Source organism: Dryas octopetala, chromosome 3 (genome assembly GCF_963921425.1).
Source record: "Dryas octopetala chromosome 3, drDryOcto1.1, whole genome shotgun sequence".
NCBI classification, from domain to species: Eukaryota; Viridiplantae; Streptophyta; class Magnoliopsida; order Rosales; family Rosaceae; genus Dryas; species Dryas octopetala.
Genome location: NC_141368.1, coordinates 18,243,757 through 18,270,471, shown reverse-complemented (window position 1 = coordinate 18,270,471; position 26,715 = coordinate 18,243,757). Strand labels below are relative to the sequence as shown.

The 26,715-nt window shown below is 35.6% G+C and overlaps 1 protein-coding gene and 1 pseudogene across 1 annotated transcript; both read left to right on the top strand.

Annotated features, from left to right (window-relative positions):
- The first annotated feature begins 1,539 nt into the window (after positions 1-1,539).
- Positions 1,540-26,715, top strand: part of LOC147291522 (TMV resistance protein N-like) — a 34,809-nt pseudogene continuing 9,633 nt past the window's right edge.
- On the top strand, positions 3,745-5,613 carry LOC147291523 (TMV resistance protein N-like). The gene is made up of 3 exons (XM_086234731.1): positions 3,745-3,801; positions 3,932-4,807; positions 4,912-5,613. Exons 1-3 carry the CDS (start codon positions 3,760-3,762, stop codon positions 5,611-5,613), a joined length of 1,620 nt encoding a protein of 539 aa, XP_086090857.1. The 5' UTR covers positions 3,745-3,759.

Below are 26,715 nucleotides of genomic sequence, written 5' to 3'. Positions count from 1 at the left end.
TTGTTCTAAATCAATCAGATGTAGAGCAAATAATAGGTAAGTCTAACATGTAATAATTCAAGTTCAGATTGCCAGGTTCTCCTTGTCAATTCCTCATCTCATTAATCTAATCCGGTCTCGTGGTCGTTGTTCAACTTCATAGCCAACAACTCATAATGGGGATGAAGTATAAGAAGACTACCATTACATACTTAATTAGGCAAATTTGGGATATGAGTATACTAAATAAACCCATACCTGGCCTTAGTTGATCCGTGAGCGCAGAAAAATTTCTCAATCAAAGGGGGGAAGAGAAGTGGGTTTTCCTCCTGCGCGCGGTGGGTACTGCTAATATCATTTATTTCGCGTGATAAATTGGAGAGGGAAGGAGGAGGGTTAATCCTTCATATCGCATATGCCATATTATTGTGGTCATGGCACAGTATGTAAACCGTGACTAATAGATAAAATCTGACAGTAATGATGGATCGCCTCTGGATGACCGGTCATCTCAAGAGAGGTCCGGTTCTTAATTCAAACAGAAATGATGGATCGCCTCTGGAGGACCGGTCTCCTCAAGAGAGGTCCGATTCTTAATTCAAGCAGAAATGATCAAGCGCCTCTGGAGGACCGGTCTTCTCAAGAGAGGTCCGGTTCTCTGTTGCTTATAATTTCAGGGTTTAGGGTAAACCGTGACAGTGGCAATAGTAATTTTGATCATGGCACAGTATGTAAACCGTGACTGAAAGATAAAATATTACTTTAGGAATAGGCACTGCATGAAAACAGTGACTAATAGTTTAAATATACACAATTTATTCAAAACCGTGAGACTTTAGATAGCCAGTAAACTTGTACACAATCCGAACAATACTTAGTACATGGCACGGTTTGGACTACTGTGAATTACTACATGTCACAGTTTGGTCATCTGTGACTTAGTAAATGCGAATGTTGTGCTCATTCATTTATCGGCTCCGTTGCAGCGGCTCCACGCAGCCGAAGCCGCTGAATTTTAAAAATCCTCACAGTTACCAGTGCCTATTATTAAATTACTCACGGTTACACCGTGAACACTAAGTTTGAGTCACTGATTGCTCAAAACCATGTTTGGAAATGCTGTAATCTCATTCGCCTCTTATTCGTGAGTCATTATTCGTGCCTACTGTCCATTTTTCCAGTAGTGTAGAATGGCCATAATATCAACTTTAATAATCTCTTGGATATCCAAGAAATACTGTAGATATCCAATCAAGACTCTTTGACTCAATTAGATTTCACACTAATTCAAGATTCTAGATCTTTAAATTTGGCTTTTGAAACTATGCAAATAGATAGCATAGTTATTTATTTTTGCTAGTACACATAAATTACAACGCAAGCCTACCTCAACAATTTGAAGTTCAAGCCAAATTTGAGAGGAGCTCACAGAGAGATCAAAAGAAAGTAATGCGTAAGTTTCAGAAGTTTGCTTCACACAAAATATGATGAAAGTAATATTTTCAGGATACTAATAATCATATTCTCTAAAAACTATGCATCATCGAGGTGGTGCTTGGATGAACTTGTTCACATCCTTCAATGCAAAGAATCCAAGCAACAAATGGTTAGGCCAGTTTTTTGCAAGGTGGATCCCTCCCATGTACGAAATCAAACCAAAACAAGTAGTTTTGGTGACGCATTTGCTGCTCATGAATGCAAATACAAAGACAACATGGAGAAGGTGCTCAAATGGAGGGTAGCTCTTACAGAAGCAGCAAATTTGTCTGGATGGTGTTTCAAGGAGGGGGAGTATATTTCTAAACCATTATATAGTGCATCATCTTATATGTCTTTTCAAGCCTTTCATTTTCTTTACATAAAAACAATGGTTTGCTAAACAATGGTTAGATTGAGCGTACACGTAATAACTACTTAATTTTTAATTATTATATTTTGAAAATTTTAACTTAACCAAGTTGTAGATCATATATATAGGGGAAGTATTAGTTTATCAGACTTCAAATCAAGCATAAATTTTTAGGTTTATTTACTTATTTGTTTTTGTCTAATCTATTCATCCCGTTCTAGAACAAGGTAGCTAGCTAGCTTTATTTATTTTATTTTTTTTGCTGCTTTTTGAGACTTTTGAGCCTCTATAAGAAGATAGCCTTATTTTCTATTAATCCAGTAACATTCTCTCTTTTTTCTTATCTTCTTGTTTAACTAATATATATAGTAAAAAGTTGATTCATTAAACATATTATGTGTTTTTTAATTGGTAGGTATGAATCTAAATTTATCAATGATATTGTTGAGGAGATCTCAATCAAACTACTAAACCGGACATATTTGAATGTTCCTAAGTACCTCGTTGGTATACAGTCTTGTGTACAAGATGTGGATGACCTTCTAAGTGTTGGAGGAAATGGTTGTTCCATGGTTGGGATATGGGGGACAGCCGGAATAGGCAAGACAACGATTGCTAAAAGTGTTTATAATTCAATTGCCCATAAGTTTGAAAGTAGTTGTTTTTTAGGAGATGTTGGAGAAAATTCAATGGAACATGTAGGCTTAACCCAACTACAAGAGACTCTTCTTGGAGAGATATATTCTAGGGGGCAAAAGCTGGAAAGTGGTAAATGTTGATAAAGGAATCAGTGTTATACGGCAACGACTGAACCATAAAAAGGTTCTCTTAATTCTTGATGACGTGAATCAATTGGACCAGTTAAACAACTTAGCCGGAGCTGCTGATTGGTTTGGTGAGGGCAGCAGAGTTATCATAACGACAAAAAATAGAGGATTGCTAACACATCATGGAATTGAGTTAATATACGAGGTCAAGAAATTAGATGACCAAAAAGCTCTTGAGCTTTTTAGTATGATTGCCTTCAAAAGAAATGAACCTCCATATGATTATTTGGAGCTTTCAAGACGTGCAGTAGACTATGCTCAACATCTTCCATTAGCCCTAACACTTTTGGGTTCTCATCTACGTAACGAAAGCATAGAACGTTGGCAAGCTACATTAGATTGTTACGAAGCAGGTCCTTATCACGATATACAAAAGATACTCAGAATACGTTATGATGCTTTGACATATCGTGTGCAAAAAGTTTTCCTTGACATTGCATGTTTCTTCAAGGGTGAAGATAAGGACTATGTGATACAAGTACTAAGAAGTCACAACCTCAAGTTCCCTGAGGAGTGCATTCAAACACTCGTACAAAACGCCCTCATAACAATTGAACACAATAGGATTTTGATGCATGACTTGCTAAAACAAATGGGTAAGGATATAGTTTACGAAGAATCTCCCATCGAGCCTGGGAAACGTAGCAGGTTGTGGTTTCATGACGATGTGGAACATGTTCTAACTGAAAATACGGTAAGTAGAATATCTATCGTTATATTCAATTCGACAAGAAATACCTTTTGTAACAAATAATTTTTTTTCTCAAAATCATGAAGAGAATTAAACATTTTAGATCAGTACTTACATGCATTTTTCATTTGACAAAGGACTAATTGGTTTGTTAATAATACTGTGCCTTTTCAAACTAGGGAACCACAAAAATTAAAGGCATCATGGTAAATCTACCCAAAGGAGATGAGATCCACTTGAATACAAAATGCTTTTCACAAATGAAAAATCTTGAATTTTTTATAAAACGGAATGCACGCCTTTCTAGAGACATTGATTATCTCCCGAACAAGTTGAGGTTAATTGATTGGGATGAATATCATTTATAATATTTGCCATCCAATTTCCGTCCAAAGAAACTTGTTGTGTTCAAAATGCCTTGCAATCGAATCACACAACTCAGGGAAGGACTGAAGGTACTTTAAATTATTTCCAAGCATTATCATTTTAAAGAGTTTTTTTTTTTTTTTTATTAAAGTTTTTCTGTAATTTTTTATGAAAGAAGTTGATTATTTGATTCTTTTCCTTTCGTTTATTGTCTCACAGAATTTGAAAATGCTAACATCTCTAGATCTTAGAGACTGTTCATTCTTAACAAGAATCCCTGACTTGTCCGGAATCCCAAACATAGAGGACTTGAATCTGAGGGGTTGTACAAGTTTGGTTGAGGTTGATGATTCTGTTGGATTCCTTGATAAACTTATTGAATTGCATTTGATGGGATGCTCCAACCTTACAGTATTTCCAACAAGAATTAGGTTGAAATCGCTGAGAAACTTTATTCTTACAGATTGTATAAGGCTTGAGACTTTCCCAATGGAAAAGATGGAATCCATAAGGAATTTGCAACTTCAGCGCTGCGGTATAAGAGAATTGCCTTTATCAATTGCATGTCTCACAGGGCTTGAAAGGTTATGGGCACTTGAATGTGAGAACCTTACAAATATATCATTGAGCATATTTGGAAATAATAAAGGTAAGTTTGAAGATGCATCGAGCATTTCACATGACAATTGTAACCCATTGGTATTTCCCAAGCTACAAACTTTTGGTATCGGAGGGTGCAATTTATCAGAAAGTGATTTCCTTGCGAGTCTTGATTGTTTGTCCACATTGACATCACTTAATTTGTCAAGAAACAATCTTGTTAGTCTTCCTGTAGGCATTAGCAAATTTGTCAAATTACGCAACCTTTGCTTGTATGATTGCAAGAGGCTTCGAGAAATTCCACAGCTTCCACCAAAATTAAGAGTGGTACGGGTAGATAATTGCAAGGCATTGGAAAGTTTTCAAAAACTGTCAACCGTATTTGAACATAATAAATCAGAGGGGCTTGAGCGGATCTCCTTGACTAATTGCAACAGAGTATGTGCAAATCGTGGTTGTGAGGTGGCAAAGATGGGAAAACTTTTACTGAATCAGGTTCTCTTTCTCTGTCTCTTTGTCTCTATCGCTATCTCTCTCTACATGTATACATTATACATATGGTTAATTATGATCATGATCGTTGTAGCTATATATTGCAGGTACCTTCTCAGAACACTTTTCAAATTACACTTCCTGGCAATGAAGTTCCAAACTGGTTCAGCTGTCGTAAGAATCTAAATTTTATAAATGAACCTCCTACTCCTACTGAAATTATTAATCTCTCACCCAAGTACGTTAATATTTGTGAACTTTCTATTGAAATTCCTCAAGATTTAGTGTGGGACAAGTCAGGATTGGCTGTGTGTGCTGCTTATGAAATATTCAAGCAAAGTAATAATTTTGGTGAGACTTTGTATTTTGGAGTCAAAATTAGCATCAATGGAGAAAAAAGTTATAAGATGCTGATTCGGATTTATCCAACAGAGACAAAGTCAACTCATGTGTGGCTCAAGTATATTCCACTATACAATAAACGCAAGCATAATCCCAATGAGGTCGATGGAGTGTTATATATGTGTCAAGTTGCATTTTCCCTTAGTTTGAGGAGCTCATGGTCTGTGTTGGTTAAAAGCTGCGGGGTCCACCTAATATGCAACCAAGTTCAAGTTGGTGAGGCCATGGATGCAGCCAATGAGCAAGAGCAGAAGCCACAAGAGAAGAGGCCTCCTGGATCCTCAGTTGTACTCATGGAAGTTGATGACATTGATACCAACGACGTCGTTGAAGGTCATCATCAACAGCAATGTCTTTCCTTGTCGTCTTTGGAACCAACCAATCCCCGAAAACGAAAGCAGCATTGAGGACCAACAAACATCCAAAGATCACAGAATGATATGATATGATTCATTAGGATGCTCCATACAATTCAGAATATCGATTTTCTTTTTATAGACTTCTAGTTGTTGCTTTGCTGATCACTTGTTGTAAATTAGAATAGTTATGTTCATCTTAAACTGTGATGCTGTTTATGCATCTTGAACTGTTATATTCATCTTGAAATATGATTTTGTTAATTTATGCAAACCATATGGTTTATCCAAGAGGACAAAGAGGGTCTCTAACTACACAAACGTTGGTATAGTTATTTGAACATTCGGATATATAGTTTTTTTTTTTTTCTGCTTCTCACTTTTATTTTCTTATGTAGTGACCGACCCTCGGGCTTAGAAATTCCATGCCACCTTATGTGGCATCTTAGGTGGACAGCCTAATTAGAGGCTAAGAGTTTGGCAAACTAGGATGACCCAACTTTATCTCATTCTTGAATAATTCTTGCAAGCCTGAGTGTAGAATTCATTGATGTTTTTTGTTCAACTTGCCTAGCTGGTGTACGTTTGATAAAAGGAATTTGGTTTCTTGGGACTACACTTGAGTGGGGGGATATTGTAAAATGTATATTGTTGGAAAGGTCTCTTTTGCAAAATGAGAGGATTTTTTTTGTTTCCGGCAATGGTAGAGTTGTCGGGGTTTAGATGATTACCCTTCATCAATTCAAGAGATGTGTTCGCATTTTACCCTCATCATTTCAAAAGCTGAAGGGACAGTAGAGGAAATTTCTATGTTGAATACTGTGGAACATTATTGATACTGGGTTAAAGGGTGGAATGGTTGTCTAAAGTTGTATTTGATTAGGGGGCACATGGTACTAGACAAGGTTACATTGATTAGGGGGTACATGATGATGATGCAGTGTTGTCCTACATTAGAAAAGTATAATTTTGCCTAGTGGTTTATAAGGGTTTGGGCTACTCCTCCCATTACCAATTGGTTTTGGGATGGATGCCTAGATTCCTTTATGATATCAGAGCAAGTTCACTCATTTGTCGTGTGTTAGGCCAAGTGAGTATGAGTTGTCCACGTGTTTGACTTGAGTGACGCTACACGTGTGGGGGTGTGTGAGAATATGGAGTGTTGTCCCACATTGGAAAAATATAACCTTGTCTCTGGAACCAACCAATCCTAAAAAACGGAAGCGTATTGAGGACCATTAACCATTCACTGATCACACAATGATATGATTCATTAGGAATTAAGCTCCATTTGGGTATTTCCCAATTCAGAATATTTTTTTTTCTTGGTCATGTGTCTTTATTCTCTTTTTAATGCAGAGAATCTATATATTATCAATTGGTCCCTAATTTGTCAACGGGTAGCTCAACGTTCAGGTAGCTCAAGAGGAGTGCTATCATAATATAGTTGCAGAGGTGGTGTTTGATGACATGTGGACGCTGATGCATGGTAATATTTTAAAACATGAATAATATGACATTTTGTGGTCATGATATATGTACTTATATGCTCAAATTTATCAATATTTTGCTATGCTTGCATTCTGTATGTGTTATGGAAGTCTTATATTTTGAATAGCTTCTTGGGTGTATCAACTTCTTTCTTTCAGTGTGACTCTCTAATGGATGCTCCAGTAGTAGCGCGTTTGCAATTTTGATCGAGTGTATGCATGTGATCGACATGATGCATTCTTGTGTGTACACATTTTCAATATATGCTGGTGCAACCCTTTTTTTTTTGAATGGCTGTATCTTATTTTCCAATTTGTTTTCTATTTGTATCAAACATACCAGCAGTTCACTTTAGTAATTCATTGCAGTAAATTGTATATCATGAACCATTTGCTGCTTTGCATTAGCGTACGTAATTAAATGTGAATACAGACTTCCAATTGTTGCTTTAGTCGCCAATCCCACTGAGCGCTTGGTAGTGTAAGTTTGCAAAAAAAAAAAGTGTGGGCGTCCTCCTTAGAGAAGGACTGTATATATATATATATATATATATTAATTTTTTAAATATAAAATAAAATAAAAGAATCCTAAAAAATTGGGAAGTGGGAAAGGAATGGTTACTTTACACTTAAAAAAACATTGTTTTTTCAGACTTGAACGTTAGAAAATAAAATAAAATAATACATTAATACTAACAATCCTAATCTTTAATGTTAGAAAACTAGAATGCAGTGTCCCTTTTCCAACCTTCACACACTCGTTCTCTCTCTCTCTCACGCCTTACTCTTCTACTCTCTCTTATTTCTTTAGTTTTCTTTTCTCTGTTTAGTTGTCTTTCTCTTAGTGGGGTGTATTGTATATGGATTTTAAAAGACTTTTGTAGAGTTTAAAAGTCATGTGGCATTCAATTAAGACTTTTAAAAACTTTTAAAAACTTTTAAAAAGTTCGTAAAAGTCTATATGTATTCAATTAAGAATTTTAAGGAGTCTATAAAAGTTATGTTATATTCAATTATGACTTGTAATGACTTTTAAAAAGTCTGTAAAAGTCTAGATATATTTAAAAAGTCATTGACTTTTATGGAATTCATTTAGAGGGGTGTAGTGTATATAGATTTATATAAACTTTTGTATACTTTTTTTAAGTGATAGACTTTTGTAGAATGAGGAAATTACTGATTTGGTCCACTAATTATATAGCTAGTTCAATTTTGGTCCACGAACTTTTTTAAGTTCGGTTTTGGTCCATTTAATTTATAACAAGTTCTGTTTTGGTCCTTTCCGTTTATTTGGAGTGGACGGACGTTTATGTAAGGGGCAAAACTGCCATTTCACCATATTAGCATGTGTCAGTTGGGGGGTCAAAAGGAGTCAAAGGCTGTTGTGATTCTTGTTCGTGCAAAGTTCAAAGGTCTGATGCTTGGGTTTTCTCTCTGGCATTTTCTATTGGGATCGCTGGGGTCGATCTGATTAATCAGCTTGGTTAATCGATTTTTTGGCATTTTCTGCAATGGCTCTTGAATTTCGGACATCTGGAGATGCCCCAATCTACGGTGAGTCATGTGGGTTTTGTTTTTTTAATTTCTGGGTGTTAAATATTGATGGGTTCATGTAATTTTCTATTGTTTGATGGGAAACTCTTCTTCTCAAAAGTTTTGTCCTTTTGGTTTGGGTTTTGCATTCCTTAATGTGGTCCCGAATGCCTTTTTTCTTGTTTATTCCCAATGGTCTGCCACTAAAAAGACTTTTGAGTTTTTTTTAATGGTTTTTTATGTGTTTATCTAGTTTTTTAATTGTTTTGGAACACATGGATATGCTTTGATGGACTCTGTAGACATCATTTATTGACTGTGCATGGGTTGTTGATGAACATTGAATTGTAGAGGTACTGATGATGTGTGCTATTAATTGAACTAGTTTTGTACTCTGATTGTGAAAATTTGGAACACATGGGTTATGTACTCTGGTTGTAAAAACTTGGAACACATGGGAAATGTCATCATTTGGCACTTAAAATAAGTTACTTTAATAGATGCATTTTATATAGATAAAACTGTAAAAAGGCAGCTAGCTGTTAGTGTATATGGAATTTATATGCCTTGGTAACCATATTATTCTTGTTTCCTATTATAGTGCTATGTATAGAATTTGTAATTAGAACAACTTGTGATGACATGGTGCCTAGATTTTCTCTTATTTGATATAGATTTTTTGCCGATTGTTATGGGAGTTTGAGTTGCTTATATAAGTGGGTGATGCATTAGTAGTTAGTTATCTACATCTTTTGGCACCATCAGCACAATTTTCTATAACTGTTTACACCCAGTAGTGGCACCCCATCCTTTACTTCTCTTCAGTCATGTGTCTTATGATATATTAAGTTTGAACTTGTGTACTGGGCCAGCTTATGTTTTAACTTATGGGAATGACTAAGTGCAATTGTTACCTTTTTTTTTTTTTTTTTTTCTTTTCCATAATGAATATACCAACCTTTTTTTCATTTTTCCTCTCCATGTGGGTTTTGTTTTTTTTAATTTATGGGTTATGTACTCTGGTTTGTAGGTGATCCTGATGGGCTGAGCTTAGAGCTCCATTATGGGGGTGAACTGAATGATGGGGTTTATTCAAGAGGTAGGGTGTGTTGGTTAGATGATCTCAATGCAGATATGTTGGCACTACTAGACCTTATGAAAATAGGGTTGGACCTAGGTTATCATGTGAACCTTAAGAAGGTTGAGTCAGAAAAAATGAAGATTTATTACAGGGTTCCTGGAGTAGATGAGCCAAGTGGTGTAGTTTATATTGGGTCTGATGCTGAGGTTTTGTCACTACTTGGGGTTGTACCAGCCAACAGGGTTGTTTGTTTGTATTATACAGGCCCATGTGACCTTTCTAGAGTAACTGTGAGTCAGTCATCACAAGTCTCATCACAGGTTTGGCCTACCCTAGATGGTCCAGAGTTTAATTTAAACATAAATGATATTGATGCTAATAATTTATTAAGTGAAGTGGCAGGGAAAAAATGTGTAGATGAGCACAGACAGATTGATAGAGATGCAGTGGTGGACCAAAATGTTGATATTTCTGGTGGTCACCAATATGGGGATGATATGCAAATGTTTGAAGGTGAGGATGCTGATTATGAACATCACCAAAAAGAAGGGCATGATGGTCACCAAGATGGTGAGCATGGTGCCCAAAAAGATGATGAAGCACAAGAGTTTGAGGACAGCGACTATGGATATTCAGAGGATGATGTATATGATAAACATGTAGACCCTGAAGATGACCTTGTTGCTGCCACCAATAATGCTGGTGAGATCTCAGATGAGGGTGCCTTCTCTGATGAGCTTCAGAGCTTAAGTGAGAAATCTTCTGAGAATGAAGAGGAAGGAACTACAAGGAAGAGAAAGAAAAGCTCCCAAAGTTCAAGCAATTCAATAGAGCTACTGATTTGCATGATCCAGTTTTGCAAATAGGGATACAGTTTCCCAATAAACAGGATGTTATTGACCTCATCAAAGAGTGGAGGATTAGACAAGGAAGGAATTTGAAGTTTGTTAAGAATGACAATATTAGAGTGAATGCCAAGTGCATGGGGAGCAAGAAATGTCCATTCATGGTGCGTGCCAATCCATTGAGCTCAAATTCTACTACTTGGGCCATAAAGAGGCTAAGATTGGAGCATCATTGTAACAGGATAGGAAAGGTGAAGCAGGCAAACCCCAGATGGATGGCAGGGAAATATTCTGACAAGCTTAGAGTTGATCCTAACTGGTCATGGTCAGGGTTCCAAACTGAGGTAAGGAAGGAATTCAAGGTCAATGTTACTAAGAGTCAGGTGTATAGAGCCAAAAGGTTGGCCCAAGAGATTAATGAAGGTCATTATGAGCAGCAGTATGCAAGAATTAGAGACTATGCTAATGAGTTGTTGAAAACCAACAAGGAAAGCAGTGTTAAGATCAGTACAAGAGATGTTGGTGGGAAGAAGTACTTTCATAGAATGTATATATGTTTGGCAGCATGTAACGAAGGGTTCTTAGCTGGGTGTAGGCGAGTAATTGGGGTTGATGGATGCCATATTAAGGGCCCTTATCCAGGACAAATTCTCACAGCAGTTGGGGTGGACCCTAATAATGGGTTGTTTCAGTGGCCTATGCTGTGGTAGAGATAGAAAATAAAAACTCTTGGATGTGGTTTCTAGAGTGGTTGATGGAAGATTTGAATATTACAGATGGGCAAGGGTATGTGTTCATAAGTGACAAACAAAAAGGGTTGGTTCCAGCCATAGAGACCCTTCTCCCTAATGCTGAACACAGAATGTGTGTGAGGCACCTTCATAACAACTTCAAGATGAAATATCCTGGGCTTGCATTGAAGAACATCTTATGGGCAGCAGCAAGGGCTCCTTGTATGCCTTGGTGGAGTGTAGAGATGGAAAAAATGAAGATTTTGGATAATAAAGCTTGGGGGTGACTGAGTGATAAACCTGCAAAAAATTGGGCTAGATCACACTTTGGAACAGACACAAAGTGTGATCTACTTTTGAACAATCTTTGTGAGAGTTTTAACTCTGCAATTCTTGATGCCAGAGACAAGCCCATCTTAACAATGCTTGAAAGAATTAGAATGTGGTTGATGCTAAGAATGGCCAATAGGAGGGCAGCTTGCAGGAATTGGATACATTCTGTTGGTCCAAGGATTCTGAAGATTGTGGAGAAAAGGAAGTTGTACATAGGGACATTGATTCCAAGAATGGCAGGTCCAGGTGTATATGAAGTGGAGGATATTGGTGGGTCGAATTTTGCTGTTGATCTCAATCATTGGACTTGTAAGTGTAGAAGCTGGGAGTTGAGTGGGATACCATGTGCTCATGCAATTTCTTACATTATGGAAAGAGAAGCAGATGTTTTGGACTATGTTCATAAGTGTTACAAATCTGATGCATACCTTAAGGCCTATGATCCTATGATTTATCCCATGTCTGGAATGGATATGTGGGATCAAGGTGACCATGATAAAATCCTACCTCCCTCATTTAAGAAACAACCTGGCAGACCCAAGAGGTCAAGAACAAATGGGCCAGGTGAAGTACAAGTTCCTGCTGCCAACCCCCCACCAAACCCCAATCCTTTACAACCAAACCCACCACAAGTGTTGCCAAGGCTGTGGGTGAGTATAAGGTGTAGCAAGTGTGGCATAGAGGGCCACAATGTCAAGACTTGCACAAGAATGATAGGCAACCAGGTATATGATTTATCCTTTTAAATATGTTTTTGCACTTGCAAGTCATTTGGTTTATTATATGATAACATTCTATTTGTATGTAGAATGCTAAAGGTGAAGGGAGTCAGTCAACCTCACACGAGGAATCCCAGCTGGCCACAAGAACAACCACAGTACAACTTGAATCTGCAAATGCAAGCATAAGTGCAGGCAGAGGCAAGGGTAGAGGTGGAGGTAGAGGAACAAATGCAAGCAGAGGTAGAGGTCGAGGTGGAGGAACAAGTGCAGGAAGAGGTACAAGTGCAAGCAGAGGAAAAAATGCAGGAAGAGGTACAAGTGCAAGCAGAGGTACAAGTGCAGGCAGAAGCAAAGGTGGAAACAATGATCCAATGTGGAAGCCCTAAGAATTACAAGATTTAAGAAACCCTTCCATTGTGAAACTTGATGAGATCACAATTATGTGCACTTGGAATAGTTTTTGGGACAATTTTTGTGAATGTCTAATTTGGGGAGTTGTATAATTTTGTTGAGTGGCAGTTGACATTTTTTTGTTAATGCCTTGTTGGGCAGTTGCCATGTTCTGTTATAGTCTAATCTGGGGGTGCAATTGGGGATGGAAGGGTTCAAAATTACATATGTAGGTGGACATATTTCTCAAACATGTTGATTCATTTTTGAATTCTTATTGACAGCTAAATGGTGCATTATCCCAGGTTTTCTCATACTTGCAAATTGGCAAATTACTAATGCTTTATTTTGGTGAGTTAGCATGGTTTATTTTGGTGAGATAGCCTATAAATTTCAGATTGCCTTCTCAATTTGATTTGGTTGCAAGTTATCCTATTATCAGTTATTCCACAAATTTCAATTGTCCACTTAAATTAAAGTTCCACTTCCATTTCAATAAATAAAATCCTTACACGTAATGCCCAAAAAACAGAGCATGCTAACATAAATCCCTCCTTACACATAATGCCCATACACAGAGAATACCAAAACCCCCAAAACAGAGCTTAAGTGAGATTGAACATCTAAACCCAAAGACAAAATCACATCATTGATCTTCAACACACCCATAATCATCCCATTGTAATTACATCATCTTCATCATTATTTAAAAAAAAAACAAAAAACAAAAAACAAGACAAAATCAAAATCAATAGCAGCTCATTCTCTTTTCTCCTATGTTGTTTTACTTCCTCTTCCAAAGATCCAATTTTCTTGAGCAATCCACCAATAACTTGCTCAAGAATAAAAATCACATCCTCCATTTTGTTGAAAAATAAAAATTTCTTCATTACCCACAAAAACAAACTCCATAAAACACAACCATTGGGAAAAAAAACAAGAAAATAGGCATTCGGGACCACAAAAACCCAAACACTACTACAATAATGTTAATAGACGACACTACCTACACAACAGTTTGTTAAAAACTGTTGTGTAATTTTAACACACAACAGTTTTTAAAAAGCCGTTGTATGAATGCATGAAATCCAATAGTTTTTGGCAGAGTAGAGTTTATGAAATTGCCTAAACAACACTTACTAGCTGCGACCGTTTTGTATGTGAAAGGAAATGAAAAAAACCGGTGCTACAGTATCTTCATTAATCCTCCTTTATCACACATACAAACCTTCTTTCTCTTTTCCTCGATCCGCTCTCTCTCTTTCTCCCTCTCCCTCTCCCTCTCAAACCCTCTCGATCTGCCCTCTCTCTTTCTCACTATCAAACTTCCTCTTCTATTCTCCTCACTCTCTCTATCTCTCTCACAGCCTCCCGCTCAAACTCCCTCGCCCTTTCCCTCCATCGATTGACCTCGCCCTCGCCCTCGCCCTCGCTCTCTGACCTCGCCCTCGCCCTCGCCCTTTCACCTTAAACTCAAAATGGGGTAGAGAATCTATGTTATCCACTTCGACTTGAAGAACTCTAAAACACTTGTTCCTGGGTTGGGTCGGATAGGACCAGACCAAAGCGACTGGATCTGTGGAATCTGATATGGTTTTAACACCGCCACAGTTTCCCCAAAATGCCCCTTGGGTTACGATTCTCAGACATTCAAGCTTGGTCCTCTCAGCTGCATGATATGCCACGCCCTTTTGTTCGACTCCGCCAAATGAGTCCCTTGTTCTCATTCCTTTTGCAGGCAAACCATACCATACTCTGAATTTTCATTGTTCTTTTATTAGGTTTCTTTTATTTTTCTTAAGTTTCATTGTTTTTGTATTGGGTTTCTTTTCTTTTCTTGATTACTTGTTTTTTTTGTTCTTTTTTTCAAATTGGGTTTCTTTTCTTTTCTAAATTGCTCATTTGTGTTGAATTGGGTTTGTTGTTTTAGAGTTTGTATTTCAAAAATCAAGGACTGTCCATTGTGTGGAGCTGACATTCAAAAGATCGAGGCGGACTCCAATCTTCAGGGTTTGGTGGATCGCTTCATCGAAGGTCATGCCAGAATCAAGAGGGCTCATAATGCAGAGGATAAACAAGATTCAGCGAATGACAGCAACAATGATAATAACAAGACAGTTATATATGAAGACGTGTCTTTGGAGAGAGGTGCTTTTTTGGTGCAACAAGCCATGAGGGTCAGTATTGTATGTATGGCCTTTGATTTGAGTTCCTGGTATTGCATTCCTTTTTCTTGCTTTGCTGGGTTAACTTTTTGGTGCTGTCATTTATTGTATGCTGTGTAGGCATTCCGAGCCCAGAACATAGAAAGTGCGAAATCAAGACTCAGTCTATGTGCAGAAGACATCAGAGATCAGTTAGAAACGATGGGTAACACGCCGGAGTTGTGCTCTCAGCTAGGAGCTGTTCTTGGAATGCTTGGCGACTGCTGGTCTGTCCCCTCTCTCTCCCTCCGTTCTCTTTATATACTCATATATATATGTATGTATGTATTTTATAAATTACACTGATTTACTTTTCATGGTATGCATTTGGACGGTTAATCATTTTAGTGATTGGTTCTGTATCTTAGCCTTTGTGTATTTTCCAGGAGGAAGGGAATGCAAGATAATGTTTGGTAATGCTTGTAAAGTAACCAGGAATTGTATTTTTATTTCCTTTCCCATGTTTGGTTTGTACAAGATTAGGAAACAAAAATGGTTTAGTTTTCCAATTATACCCCTGTTTATTATATATAATAAATACAAACGAATGCCAATTGTTTGTTATGGATAGAATTGATATTTTCAATTATTAAAAGGGGTAATATGGTCTTGAAAAAATTTCATTAATGCTTTCCCATGGGAAGGACAAACCAAACCCAAGCTAGCAAGAGGGTTTCATTTTCCCTCTTTTGGGGCATCACTTTCCCATGAACCAGAAATTGTTTTCCCATGCTTGCACTTACCAGACATTAGAATGGAATTATTTTCCCATTCCCAAGCTTCCAATCTACGAACAAAACGGGCCCTAGGTGTTTAGGGGAAAAGAAATAAGGAACTCCGGAATGATAGGTTACTCTGTCAAAACATTGAGGTTCCTGTTGATAAAAAATTGGAGGAATTTGGAACATTAATATAGATTTGTGAAGTTTGAGGAGTAATTTCTGTGATGTGAATAGATGGTCAATCTGTTGTGTCTTGCAAGTCTTGTTAAAAGTCCAATTCTTTGAGATTATCTTGCCATGTTACAACTTGTATTACTTAAAACTTTTCATCTTGACCCTTTTTCCCTTTTTACATATGGCAGGGAAGCTGTAAGCTGTCAGTATTGCAGAGGTGTGGTTCCTTTCTCCTTTTTCCCCTTATTTTGTTATGTGGTTTTGAAATACTGCTGTATAATGCATGGTATTGAAATTTCGTTTATAGTCTTCTAGGTTTTTATTTATTTATTTTAATTTTTGTTTCTCTGTTAGATGAAGACATTTTATTTGCAAAAAACCCATTTACATTCATACCATGCTCATATCCTTTATGTTAGTGATAAGGTGGACTGTGGCTATCACAAGTAGCTGCAAGGACTGCAAAAAAAGGAAAATACAAGAAGGATGGACAAGAACTCCATCAGAATAAGACTTATAATCATCAAACAGAAAACATATTACTTTACTCAAAACTGGTCCACAATCTCTTGTGAATTATACTAAAAGGAAGATCTCTAAAATGCTTTGATAAAGATGCCTAAAGAGAAGCTAAGAATCTAATTCTATCCCATTCAACCTAAAAAAGGTAAATGATAGCTTGTCAAGGAAAGCACCATTGATCTTGAATGCATTTGGAGTAAATGTTTTCCTCAATGTGGATGACTTTCTATTGTTGGTTTTCAAAAGTAAAAATCTTTGCTTGGATAGTTGCTCATGGGAGGGTCAGTACTAACAATATTATCCAACGCAAGAGGAGAAATATCTGCCTATCACCCTCTGTAGGTGTTCAATGTACAATTGGAGCAGAAAATATTGATAATTATTTCTCTCTTGCCCAATAGCTCTTGGATTTTGGCATAAGCTCTTTGGAGAGGCTTTGATTAGTTGGGCATTCCGGCCTTGTGTATCATTATTAGTTGAGAAACTTTGTGTTTTTGAGGGAGGAAGGAAGGCTAAAGTTTTGAGGAAGTAAGGAAGGCTAAAGTTTTGAGGAAGTGAGGAGTTATGGCTGTTTTTTCGGTGAATTGGTTAGAAACACTGGAGTATTTTATTAAAAGTTAGGGGAGGTGGAGTGGTCCTTACGAGATAGGGTGAGGTTTTGGGCTTGTTTGTGAGCAGTGGTAGCAGCTGAATTTAGACTGTCCTTTCTTCGTACTAAATTAGGATTGGGCTGCTGCTGTTAGCTGATTTCTGCATTCTTGATGTTGGCAGTTAGGAGAAGTTTGTATTTTGCTGTTCTGAAGATTTTTTCTTTGTAGCTTTGTCTAGATGGTGCACCTCTTGTTCACGGCTCGATTTTAGTTTTGTAACTCAGACTTTTCATTTAATAAAATCTCTGTTCCTTTTTGAAAAAGAAAACCTTTCAGATTGCACAACCTGTGCTCTCAGGATATGTATTTTATTTCATTTAATAAAATAGAGTACACAATTTTATTTGGGAAAAGATTGCAATCAAAAGTGGACCAGCAGTCCACAAAAGAAACTACCCTCAGTCTACAAATCAAGACACAAAGTGTTACAAGGAAAGAGAACCCACTACCAATAGAAACCCAGAAACAGAAAACACCAAAGATACAATCAAAACAGAGGCGCACCAACTTGACAAAAAAAGAAGTCAATATGACGCAATGCTTAAAAGAAGATTAGTCACTAATGGAGATACCTATAATCAATTATATAGCCAAGCCATCTCACATTGATGTTCTTAGGCTAGCACTTGCTAGCACAACTCATACACGAACAAAACTGTGTGGTATCGTAGATTATATGCAAGTCTTATTTTGATGGGCTCATTAATATCAATGAGTTGATGGACTTTTGTTTACATTCTATCATATAATTCCAATTGGAAGCTATATTCAAGTAGCAATATATTTTATTTCTGTTTTTATTTGACTTTTTGTACGGGGTGGACTCATTAAGATGCATTACCTATTTGTACACAGGATGCTTCATTTTCTGATACTTTTATTTAATCTTTTTTAAAAGAAACAGAAACTTTATTGCTACAAACAGTAAAATTAAAAAGCAGTGGACAAGAAATTCATTCTAGTGAGACAATACAAACACTACTACACTTTGTAATGTAAAACAGTGTAACTACAACTTGATGCTTGATGGCTGTCATTGATTTTCATTTTATGTCCTAAGCTCGGTATCTGATCATTAAGATATTGTACTGAAAAGTGTGGTATGTCTTTTCTGCTTTTTCTAGCATGGCAGCTGATAGTGAATTTATCTATTTTCTTTGTTCTCATTAAGCTTTAAGTATTGACTATTAATATAAATAATTTGTGCAAATCATTTTTGCAATATTGATTCGCTACCAATATCATCTTTAAATTGCTCATCATTTGTGGACTTTAGTTTTGGTATGTCAATAAGTGAATGACAAGAGCAATCCAGTGAAGCAATGATGATCATCATGTGAGTTATATCACAATTCACCCTTTAATATGCTAGCTGAACTTGTACTTTTAAGTTTATACCTTGATGCAAGTATGTGGTTTGGTCAAAGTATCTTGAATTTGAGTTGCAAATATATGAGTTTGAGTTAGTGTGGGCTCAAAAATGACATGGACTGTGCATGCTCAAAAATATATGAGTTTGAGTTTAAGTTTGATTAATGCATTTCTCAATCTTTTACAGGGAAGAGTAAGTGTTGCTGTTCATCGGTTTCAATGGTTCAGAAATAATATCTTCGAAACTAGATGGTAGGTACATGAAATTCCATTACTTAAAGTGAAGCTTCCATTCAAATTGGCAGTACTTAGTTATATGATAGTGTTAGTAGATTAGTCTCCTTAAATCTTAATCTGGAGGGTCTATTTTAATAGTGTGGGTGGTCTTAACTATTCTATTGATAACAATAAGTTATTGTGTTATATTCAATTGAAGTATAATCTGGGAGGGTCTATTTGTGGACTTCGCTTTTGGTATGTTTATTTGCTGGTTATGTGAGTAAATGTTGTGTGGTTAGGTCCATGTTTGTATCTTGCCAAGCCATAAAAGGAAAAAGACAAAAAAGAAATAATGTGATGATTGGGCAAAATTTTGTTTAAGGGATGTCTAGTTTGGTGACTCACTTGATTGAGTCTCCTAATGCTAAACTATAACAGAACAATAATTTAAAGTGAAGCTACTATAAATGTTATGCCACAGTCACTTGTCTAACCTGTTAGATGAAAATGATTTTCTAGACATTTTATAATTACATATATAATAAGGGCATAAACAAAACTCATCTAATCCAAACTGTTATTGTACATATTCAGATGTGTGCTATGACATGGCTTGAATCTAAATAACTGCATCCCTCCTTGGTCTTTGAATGTTTTTGCCAGTACGTGTTTGCCCTTAAGCTTAGCTGAGGTCAAAGTGGGGTAAGTTGGAGTTGCAATACGTCTTGCAGTTAAGTCTCATGAAGAATAAAAAAAAAAAAAAATTAAGTCCTTAAGTACCCTTGCAAACATTTTTCATGAGTTATTTCTTCTTCTCCTGCCAATTATATGCTTTCCTCATTAGCTCTATATAAAAAGTGTCATTCTGTAAGCTTCTTATTCTCAAAAGCTGCATGGGCACATGTATTGCATGTCATTAATGCTAATGTTGATGAACTTTCTCATGTTTGGTTAAAAATGGGAAAGTAGGACTCTTCGTTGCAATTTTGTGGTATGTAGTGTCTTGGGAGTAGACATTAGCATATAACTTCCTTATTGGATGCTTTAGTTGTAAAAACTTATTATTTATTTTTATTATTAATTTCTTAAATGTGCTTTGGTTGTATGTCTTTTGTGTTGAAGTGGCTTTTGCTTCATGAGTAGAGTGTCAAAACTCTGTCATCCTTGAGGAACTTGTTTGTTTTCTTCATCTGTCTTCCAATGTGGGAAGAAACAAAGTACTTTGTACGTGGTTCCAATGTAGAAATATCTTCACTGTTTGAATGAATTAAATTTTGCAGCATGGTTATTAATGGGTGGGAGCTCATGATTCCTTTAGCCTTCTTTGCTGGAACATAATACTATTTCTTAACCTCTTTCAAATATTCTTGCTTTTATAATAAGACAAGAAAAAAGAAGTTGGAGGTAATCTGAACATAAAAGTACCAAATGCTTATAGATGGCCTTTTTTTCTTTTTCTTTTTTCCTGAAGTTGTGGCTATCACTATCACTTTCTATTCATTAATATCACTTGACTAATATATTTCAAGTCTAAATATTCAGACCCATTTGACTAATATCCTGAGCTTAATGAGTATTCCTTGATAATGCCTCCCTGAAAAAGAAGCTCATTTGTTTTTGTAGGTCAGACACTTCAAGCTGGCCAAAGAAGAATCGTGATCTTTCTTCCAGGTCAGACACTTCAAAACATAAATAGTATAGAATATTATCTTATCGCTCTACGGTTTTAATTGCCTTTGCATCTGAAATGTTTTGATGAATCTATTTGCTGGCAGTCAACAATTCATTAATCTTTTCATTTTTTTAAAACTCTCCTATTCGATCAGTTGAGCAATTTGCATCTTTGTAAACATTCCCTAAGGTCCATCTAAAGTTTATTAGGATCTTTTTATCCTTGAGTTACTCATTTGGTACGCAAATTAAGTTGCAGCTTCGATTAAGTACATTGACTTCCATTAGATTGTAATTAAGTTGTATGTATATTGAATTGTAGATGAGGAGGAGAGGAAGTACAAGGGTTGCAAAATAAGCTTTGTATTCAATAGCTCGATGTGTGGCTGTTATTTGCCTTGCTACTAGTGATAAGCTAACTAGGTTGTGTAGACATGCATTATTTTTGGTACATATATGCTAGGGGCAGTTTATCGACTAATCTTGCAAATTCAGTTATTTTGGTATGTATATGGCTGACTTTGCATGATTACTTAGCTTAGACCATGCCATGGCTTTTATTGAGTTTAAAATCTGGTTTTCATGCTGAATACAGCTATAGAAGATCTGGAAGAAACTTGATTAATGATAGACACGCTTGTATGTATTTTGAATTGCAGATGAGGAGGAGAGGAAGTGCTAGTTTAGAATTGCCAAGGACACTTCAAAATGGAGTCATTTTATGATGCAAGATGAGCAGGAAAGAAGAACAAGTCAGACAACCAATAATCTATCATTTCTTACTTTGTCTTTTTCTATCTTTAGTTTCCTTGTAGTGTTTGAGTGACATTATAGTTTGTGTAATTGTACAAGTACTTTTTTTATATGTATAGCTATCAAGCTACTTTCAATTAATTTTTAGGGTGTTAATATTAGCAAGGGATGTGTGAATGAGTTTGCTATGACTTTGTAAACTCCAATTCCAATTTAATGAATTCATGGATCTTTTTGAGCTGTCCATAGTTGTGGATTTAATTGGATGCAAGCAGGGATTTAGTGAGATTTAATTCCAATTGGATGCAAGCAGAGCTGTTAAATTTTGAATCAAACAAACAACAGTTGTCAATTTAAAAATATTGTGTTAGTCAAACCTAGACAACGATTTTAGTTGAATAACCATTGTGTTGGTCAAACCTAGACAACGGTTTTAGAGGAAAACAAGTTGTGGATAGTGAAATAACACAACGGTTTTAGGTTATAAACGGATGTGTATATGTGATTAAAACAACATTTTTTAGTTAAATCTGTTGTTGGCATATGAATTACACAACGGTTTTAGATTATCAACAGATGTGTATATGCTTTACTAACAACATTTTTTAGCCAAGACTGTTGTTGAGTGCCTCTACTAACAACATTCCTACCAAATTTAACCTGAATTATGTAACGGTTTTTATAAAAAATGATGTTTAAAGATACATCGGACAACGTTTATAGCATATAACTATTGTTAGACATTAGCTACTACAATAGTTTTATATCTATAAACGTTGTGTATTCTATTGCGAGACAACTGTTTGGACGAAAATCAAGGTTTTTGATGGACTTTATACAACAGTTTTAAATTATAACTGTTGTATGTACTAACTCAGACAACAGTTAAAAACCGTTGTCTAAATATACTATAGTCGTCACTCGCCTAGACGACGGAATTTTGGGTAAATAGACAACGGTTTTTCACCGTTGTCTATTTATATTATTGTAGTAGTGAAAGATGCAGAAAATGGAGAATAAAGGAATGCAAAACCCAAACCAAAAGGATAAAAATTTTGAGAAGAAAAGTTTCCCATCAAGTCAACAGTCATCCAAACAGCCAGAGAGAAAACCCAAGCATCAGACCTTTGAACTTTGCACGAACAAGAATCACAACAGCCTTTGACTCCTTTTGACCCCCCAATGACACATGCTAATATGGTGAAATGGCAGTTTTGCCCCTTACATAAACGTCCGTCCACTCCAAATAAACGGAAAGGACCAAAACAGAACTTGTTATAAATTAAATGGACCAAAACCGAACTTAAAAAAGTTCGTGGACCAAAATTGAACTAGCTATATAATTAGTGGACCAAATCTGTAATTTCCTCTTTGTAGAATTTATAAATTTTCACAAAATTATACGAAGTTTTACAGAATCTATAGAAATCCTTAGAAATCTGCAAGGGAGAGATCATATTTATAATGACTTTGAAATACACATAAAAGTCTTTAAAATTCTATTAAAATCCATCATTAAATGATTTCTATAAAAGTCAATGACTTTTTAAATACACTCAGTGAGGTGTATTGTATGTGGATTTTAAGACTTTTGTGGAGTTTAAAAGTCATGTGGTATTCAATTAAGACTTTTAAAGACTTTTAAAAAGTCCGTAAAAGTCTATATGTATTCAATTAAGAATTTTAAGGAGTCTATAAAAGTCATATGGTATTCAATTAAGACTTTTAAAAAGTCTGTAAAAATCTATGTGTATTTAAAAAGTCATTGACTTTTATGGAATTTATTTTAATGATGGATTTTAATAGACTTTGAAAGACTTTTATGTGTATTTCAAAGTCATTATAAATCTGACCTCTTCTCTGTAGATTTTTAAGGATTTCTATAGACTTTGTAGAACTCCGTAAAACTCAATAAAAATATTTAAATTTTGCAAAAGTCTGTCACTTAAAAAAAGTCTACAAAAGTTTTTATAAATTTATATGCACTACATCCCCCTTAGACTTTTACAGACTTTTTAAAAGTCATTAAAAGTCTTAATTGAATACCACATGATTTTTATAGACTTCTTAAAATTCTTAATTGAATACATATAGACTTTTACGAACTTTTTTAAAGTCTTTAAAAGTCTTAATTGAATACCACATGACTTTTAAACTCCACAAAAAGTCTTTTAAAATCTATATACAATACACCTCACTTAATGATGGATTTTAATAGACTTTGAAAGACTTTTAAGTGTATTTCAAAGTCATTATAAATCTGACCTCTTCCCTGCGCATTTCTAAGGATTTCTATACTCTGTAGAACTCCGACGTCGTTGATGGTCATCCTCAACAGCAATGTCTTTCCTTGTGTAAGGAACCAGCCAATCCTCAAAAACGGAAGCATGGTGAGGACCAACAACCATCCACTGATCACACAATGATATGATTCAAGGTATTTCTTGTGAGTTGATCACTGACTCACTTTGAAGTTGATCTTTTACACATTTTGGTTTTGGTGTTAGAACTGCACTTACTTCAGCCTTTACTGTAATTTAGCATTAACTTGTCCTGTTTCTACTCTGATTTTTGTTGTTCTGTTTTCTTGATATGCTGGTGCAACCCCTCTTTTCGAATGGCTTTCATTTTAATTAATGTATCTTATTTTTCAATTTGTTTTCTATTTGTAACAAAGGTACCAACAATTCACTTTGGTAATTCATTGCAGTAAATTGTATATTATGAACCATTTGCTGATTTGCATTTATGTCCTAATTAAATGCGAGTATAGACTTCCAATTGTTGCTTAATTTGCTGATCACTTGTTGTAAATTACAATGGCTATATTCATCTTGAACCGTGATTTTTTGTATGCAAATCTTATGCTTTATATTGGTCAAGTTTCTGTCCTTTCAATTATTTCTTATATTGGTCTTGTACTTTACAAACAGTTGCAATTGGAAAACACTTCAGCATTTCCATACAATAAGTCGTGAAATCCATACTTGAATTGCTAACAGTGTAGAATTCATGGATTAATGTTTGTGTGGTTTTTGGGTTTGTTCAACATGCCTAGCAGGTGTTTTATTTAAGAGCCCCTCAGGGTCAAAATTTTGCTTGAGGATCAAAGTAAATGAACTAGGAACTGACACTTTGATTACAAGAAGTCATCCAACACCTTTCAAATGTGTAAACCCTTGTCTACCATGTACCCCCAATCAAATAGATCTTGAAATGAACACATTTCCGCCCGGGTTAGGCTCTGATGCCAAAATTGTAACAGCCCAAAACAAGGGTAATAAACAACCCAAATACAACATATTTGAATGAGCCAAAAACGTTTTTATAATGCATTTCAAATTCATAATTTATTGAAAATACATTTATTCAAATCAGAGTAGCCCATTTGCCATGTCTTCTTTCCCTCTGCATCCTCCACTTGCTTATTCTACAAAATCAAAACCACACTACACCATGTCCAATGGTGCACCGGGTTAAACACAAACCCGGTAAGCTCACTAGAGCTGGTATGAATAAAACACATAATCTCATAATAATAATCAACATAAATAAATATCCAATCATTTATGCAAAATCCAATTCATAATCCATGAATATCACTTATCTCAAATATGGAAAAAAAATTAATGCCTAACATCATCAAATAATCATCATTAATATCAAAACCATCCTCTGATCTAACCCTAGGACTTACTTCGTCCTAATCAATCCAACAGGTAAAACAAATATCAATCATCAACCATTAAACTCAGGATTTCTACATCCATCAATTCAGTCCTAGGAATTAATCCTAGACTTAACCTGTCTAGCATACAAGCAGACACAACAAACAATTTTCATATAATCAGGCTATAAAATATCTTAACCTAATTCACTCACTGCATCAAACCAACTCATGATGCAATTAAACGGGATCCTCAACTGAAAATAGGGGTATAGTTATAGTCCTTTTGTTAACATTTTTCCCTATAATATATATATATATATATATTAGGTCAACGAGGAATAATCTTTTGATCCCCCATTCTCTTCCTAATCTTCTACCTAGTGATGGTGAGACAAACATTTACCCTAGACATAGTTAGGGCTCACCAAAAAGCCCAAGGCCCGAAGCCCAGCCTGCTTAGGCCCGCTCGAAGCCCGCCCGCTTAGGCCAGGCCCAAAGCCCATTTGTACACAATATATCTTCAATCAAAAAATATAGGATTTTGGCTATGTTGTGAATCGAACATGAGACCTCATGGAACAAACTTCAACTCTCAACCAACTGAGCTAACTAGTTTATTTCTTTAATTGGTGAATCATAACATATTTAATAGGTTTTTCATTTGTATACTCTAATAAATTATTAATATGCTTATTAAGTTATTATATAATACTATAATCATATAATGTTCATAAATAGTAATAGTGTAAACTGTGTAATACCATAAATAATAAACTTTTAAACTTATATACAACATTACAAATTTACAACCATAGTTATTAAAGTTATTATAATAAACTTTTATAATACAACTATAATTAAAGTTATTAAACCACCATCGTTCATTAATTCAACGATCTGAACCGTTCATTTTTTATGTTGATAGTCAAAGATCATCCTTACAAAAAATTGGCCAAATAGGAATTCATCTACCCGTTCAAATGTTCGATTATCATTAGAAAAATCACATCATTCATTAATTCGACCACCGTTACGCCACTCTTACATCTCCGATTGAGCTAATTTTTTGCAAAGATTCTCTTTGAGTGGGGAACTAAAGTTTGAACGGTTCGGATCGTTGAAAACACGATCGATATGTGAGCTTCTACATATAAATACACTTGAAGAGTATAATTCTAATAACTTTCCCGTTGAAACCTTGTTGTTTCCATAATTATGAAGACCACAACGTGATTTCAACAATCTGACCCGTTCATTTTTTATGTTCATAGTCAAAGATCATCCTTACAAAAAATCGGCCAAATCGAAATTCATCTACCCATTTGATTATCATTAGAAAAACCACGATCGCTCATTAATTCAACCACCGTTATGTCACTTTTACATCTCCGATTGAGCTCATTTTTTGCACGAATTATCTTTGAGTGAGGAACTAAAATTTGAACGGTTCGGATCGTTGAAAACACAATTGCATCGTTTGTTTATAAAAATATGTAATAAAATATATAATAAAACATATGTACATTTATGTTTTATTATAGTTGTAATGTTATATATAATTTTAAAAGTTTATTATTTATAATATTACACTATTACTAACATAATAGTAGTATATAATCACTTAATAAACATATTAATAATTTATTGAAGTAAACAAACGAAAGAGCTATTAAATATGTTATGATTCAAAAACTTAATAAATAAACTAGTCAGCTTAGTTGGTTGAGAGTTGAAGCTTGTTATATGAGGTCTCATGTTCAAATCACAACATAGCTAAAATCTCATATTTTTTTTAAAGATATATATGTGTCTAAACAGAATTTGGGCCCTTCTGGGCCGCCCGTTCCGGCCTAGCCCGACCCGACCCTCCAAGCCTGCAAGCCAAAGCCCGATGGTGGGCCTTGGGCTTGTGTATTAAAGCCCAAGCCCAGCCCGGCCCGGCCCGAAAGCCTTATTGGGCTCCTATAATTCAAGCCCGAGTCCGGCCCGAACTCGAAAAATTTGGGCCGGGCCATTGCCGACCCCTAGACATAGTGACATGATTATGATCCTTATAAACACTGTACAACCGG

Coding starts and splice junctions, on each gene's coding strand:
- LOC147291523 (XM_086234731.1), top strand. CDS start 3,760: ATGCCTTGCAATCGAATCACACAACTCAGGGAAGGACTGAAG. Junction 3,802..3,931: donor AACTCAGGGAAGGACTGAAG/GTACTTTAAATT, acceptor ATTGTCTCACAG/AATTTGAAAATGCTAACATC. Junction 4,808..4,911: donor GAAAACTTTTACTGAATCAG/GTTCTCTTTCTC, acceptor TATATATTGCAG/GTACCTTCTCAGAACACTTT.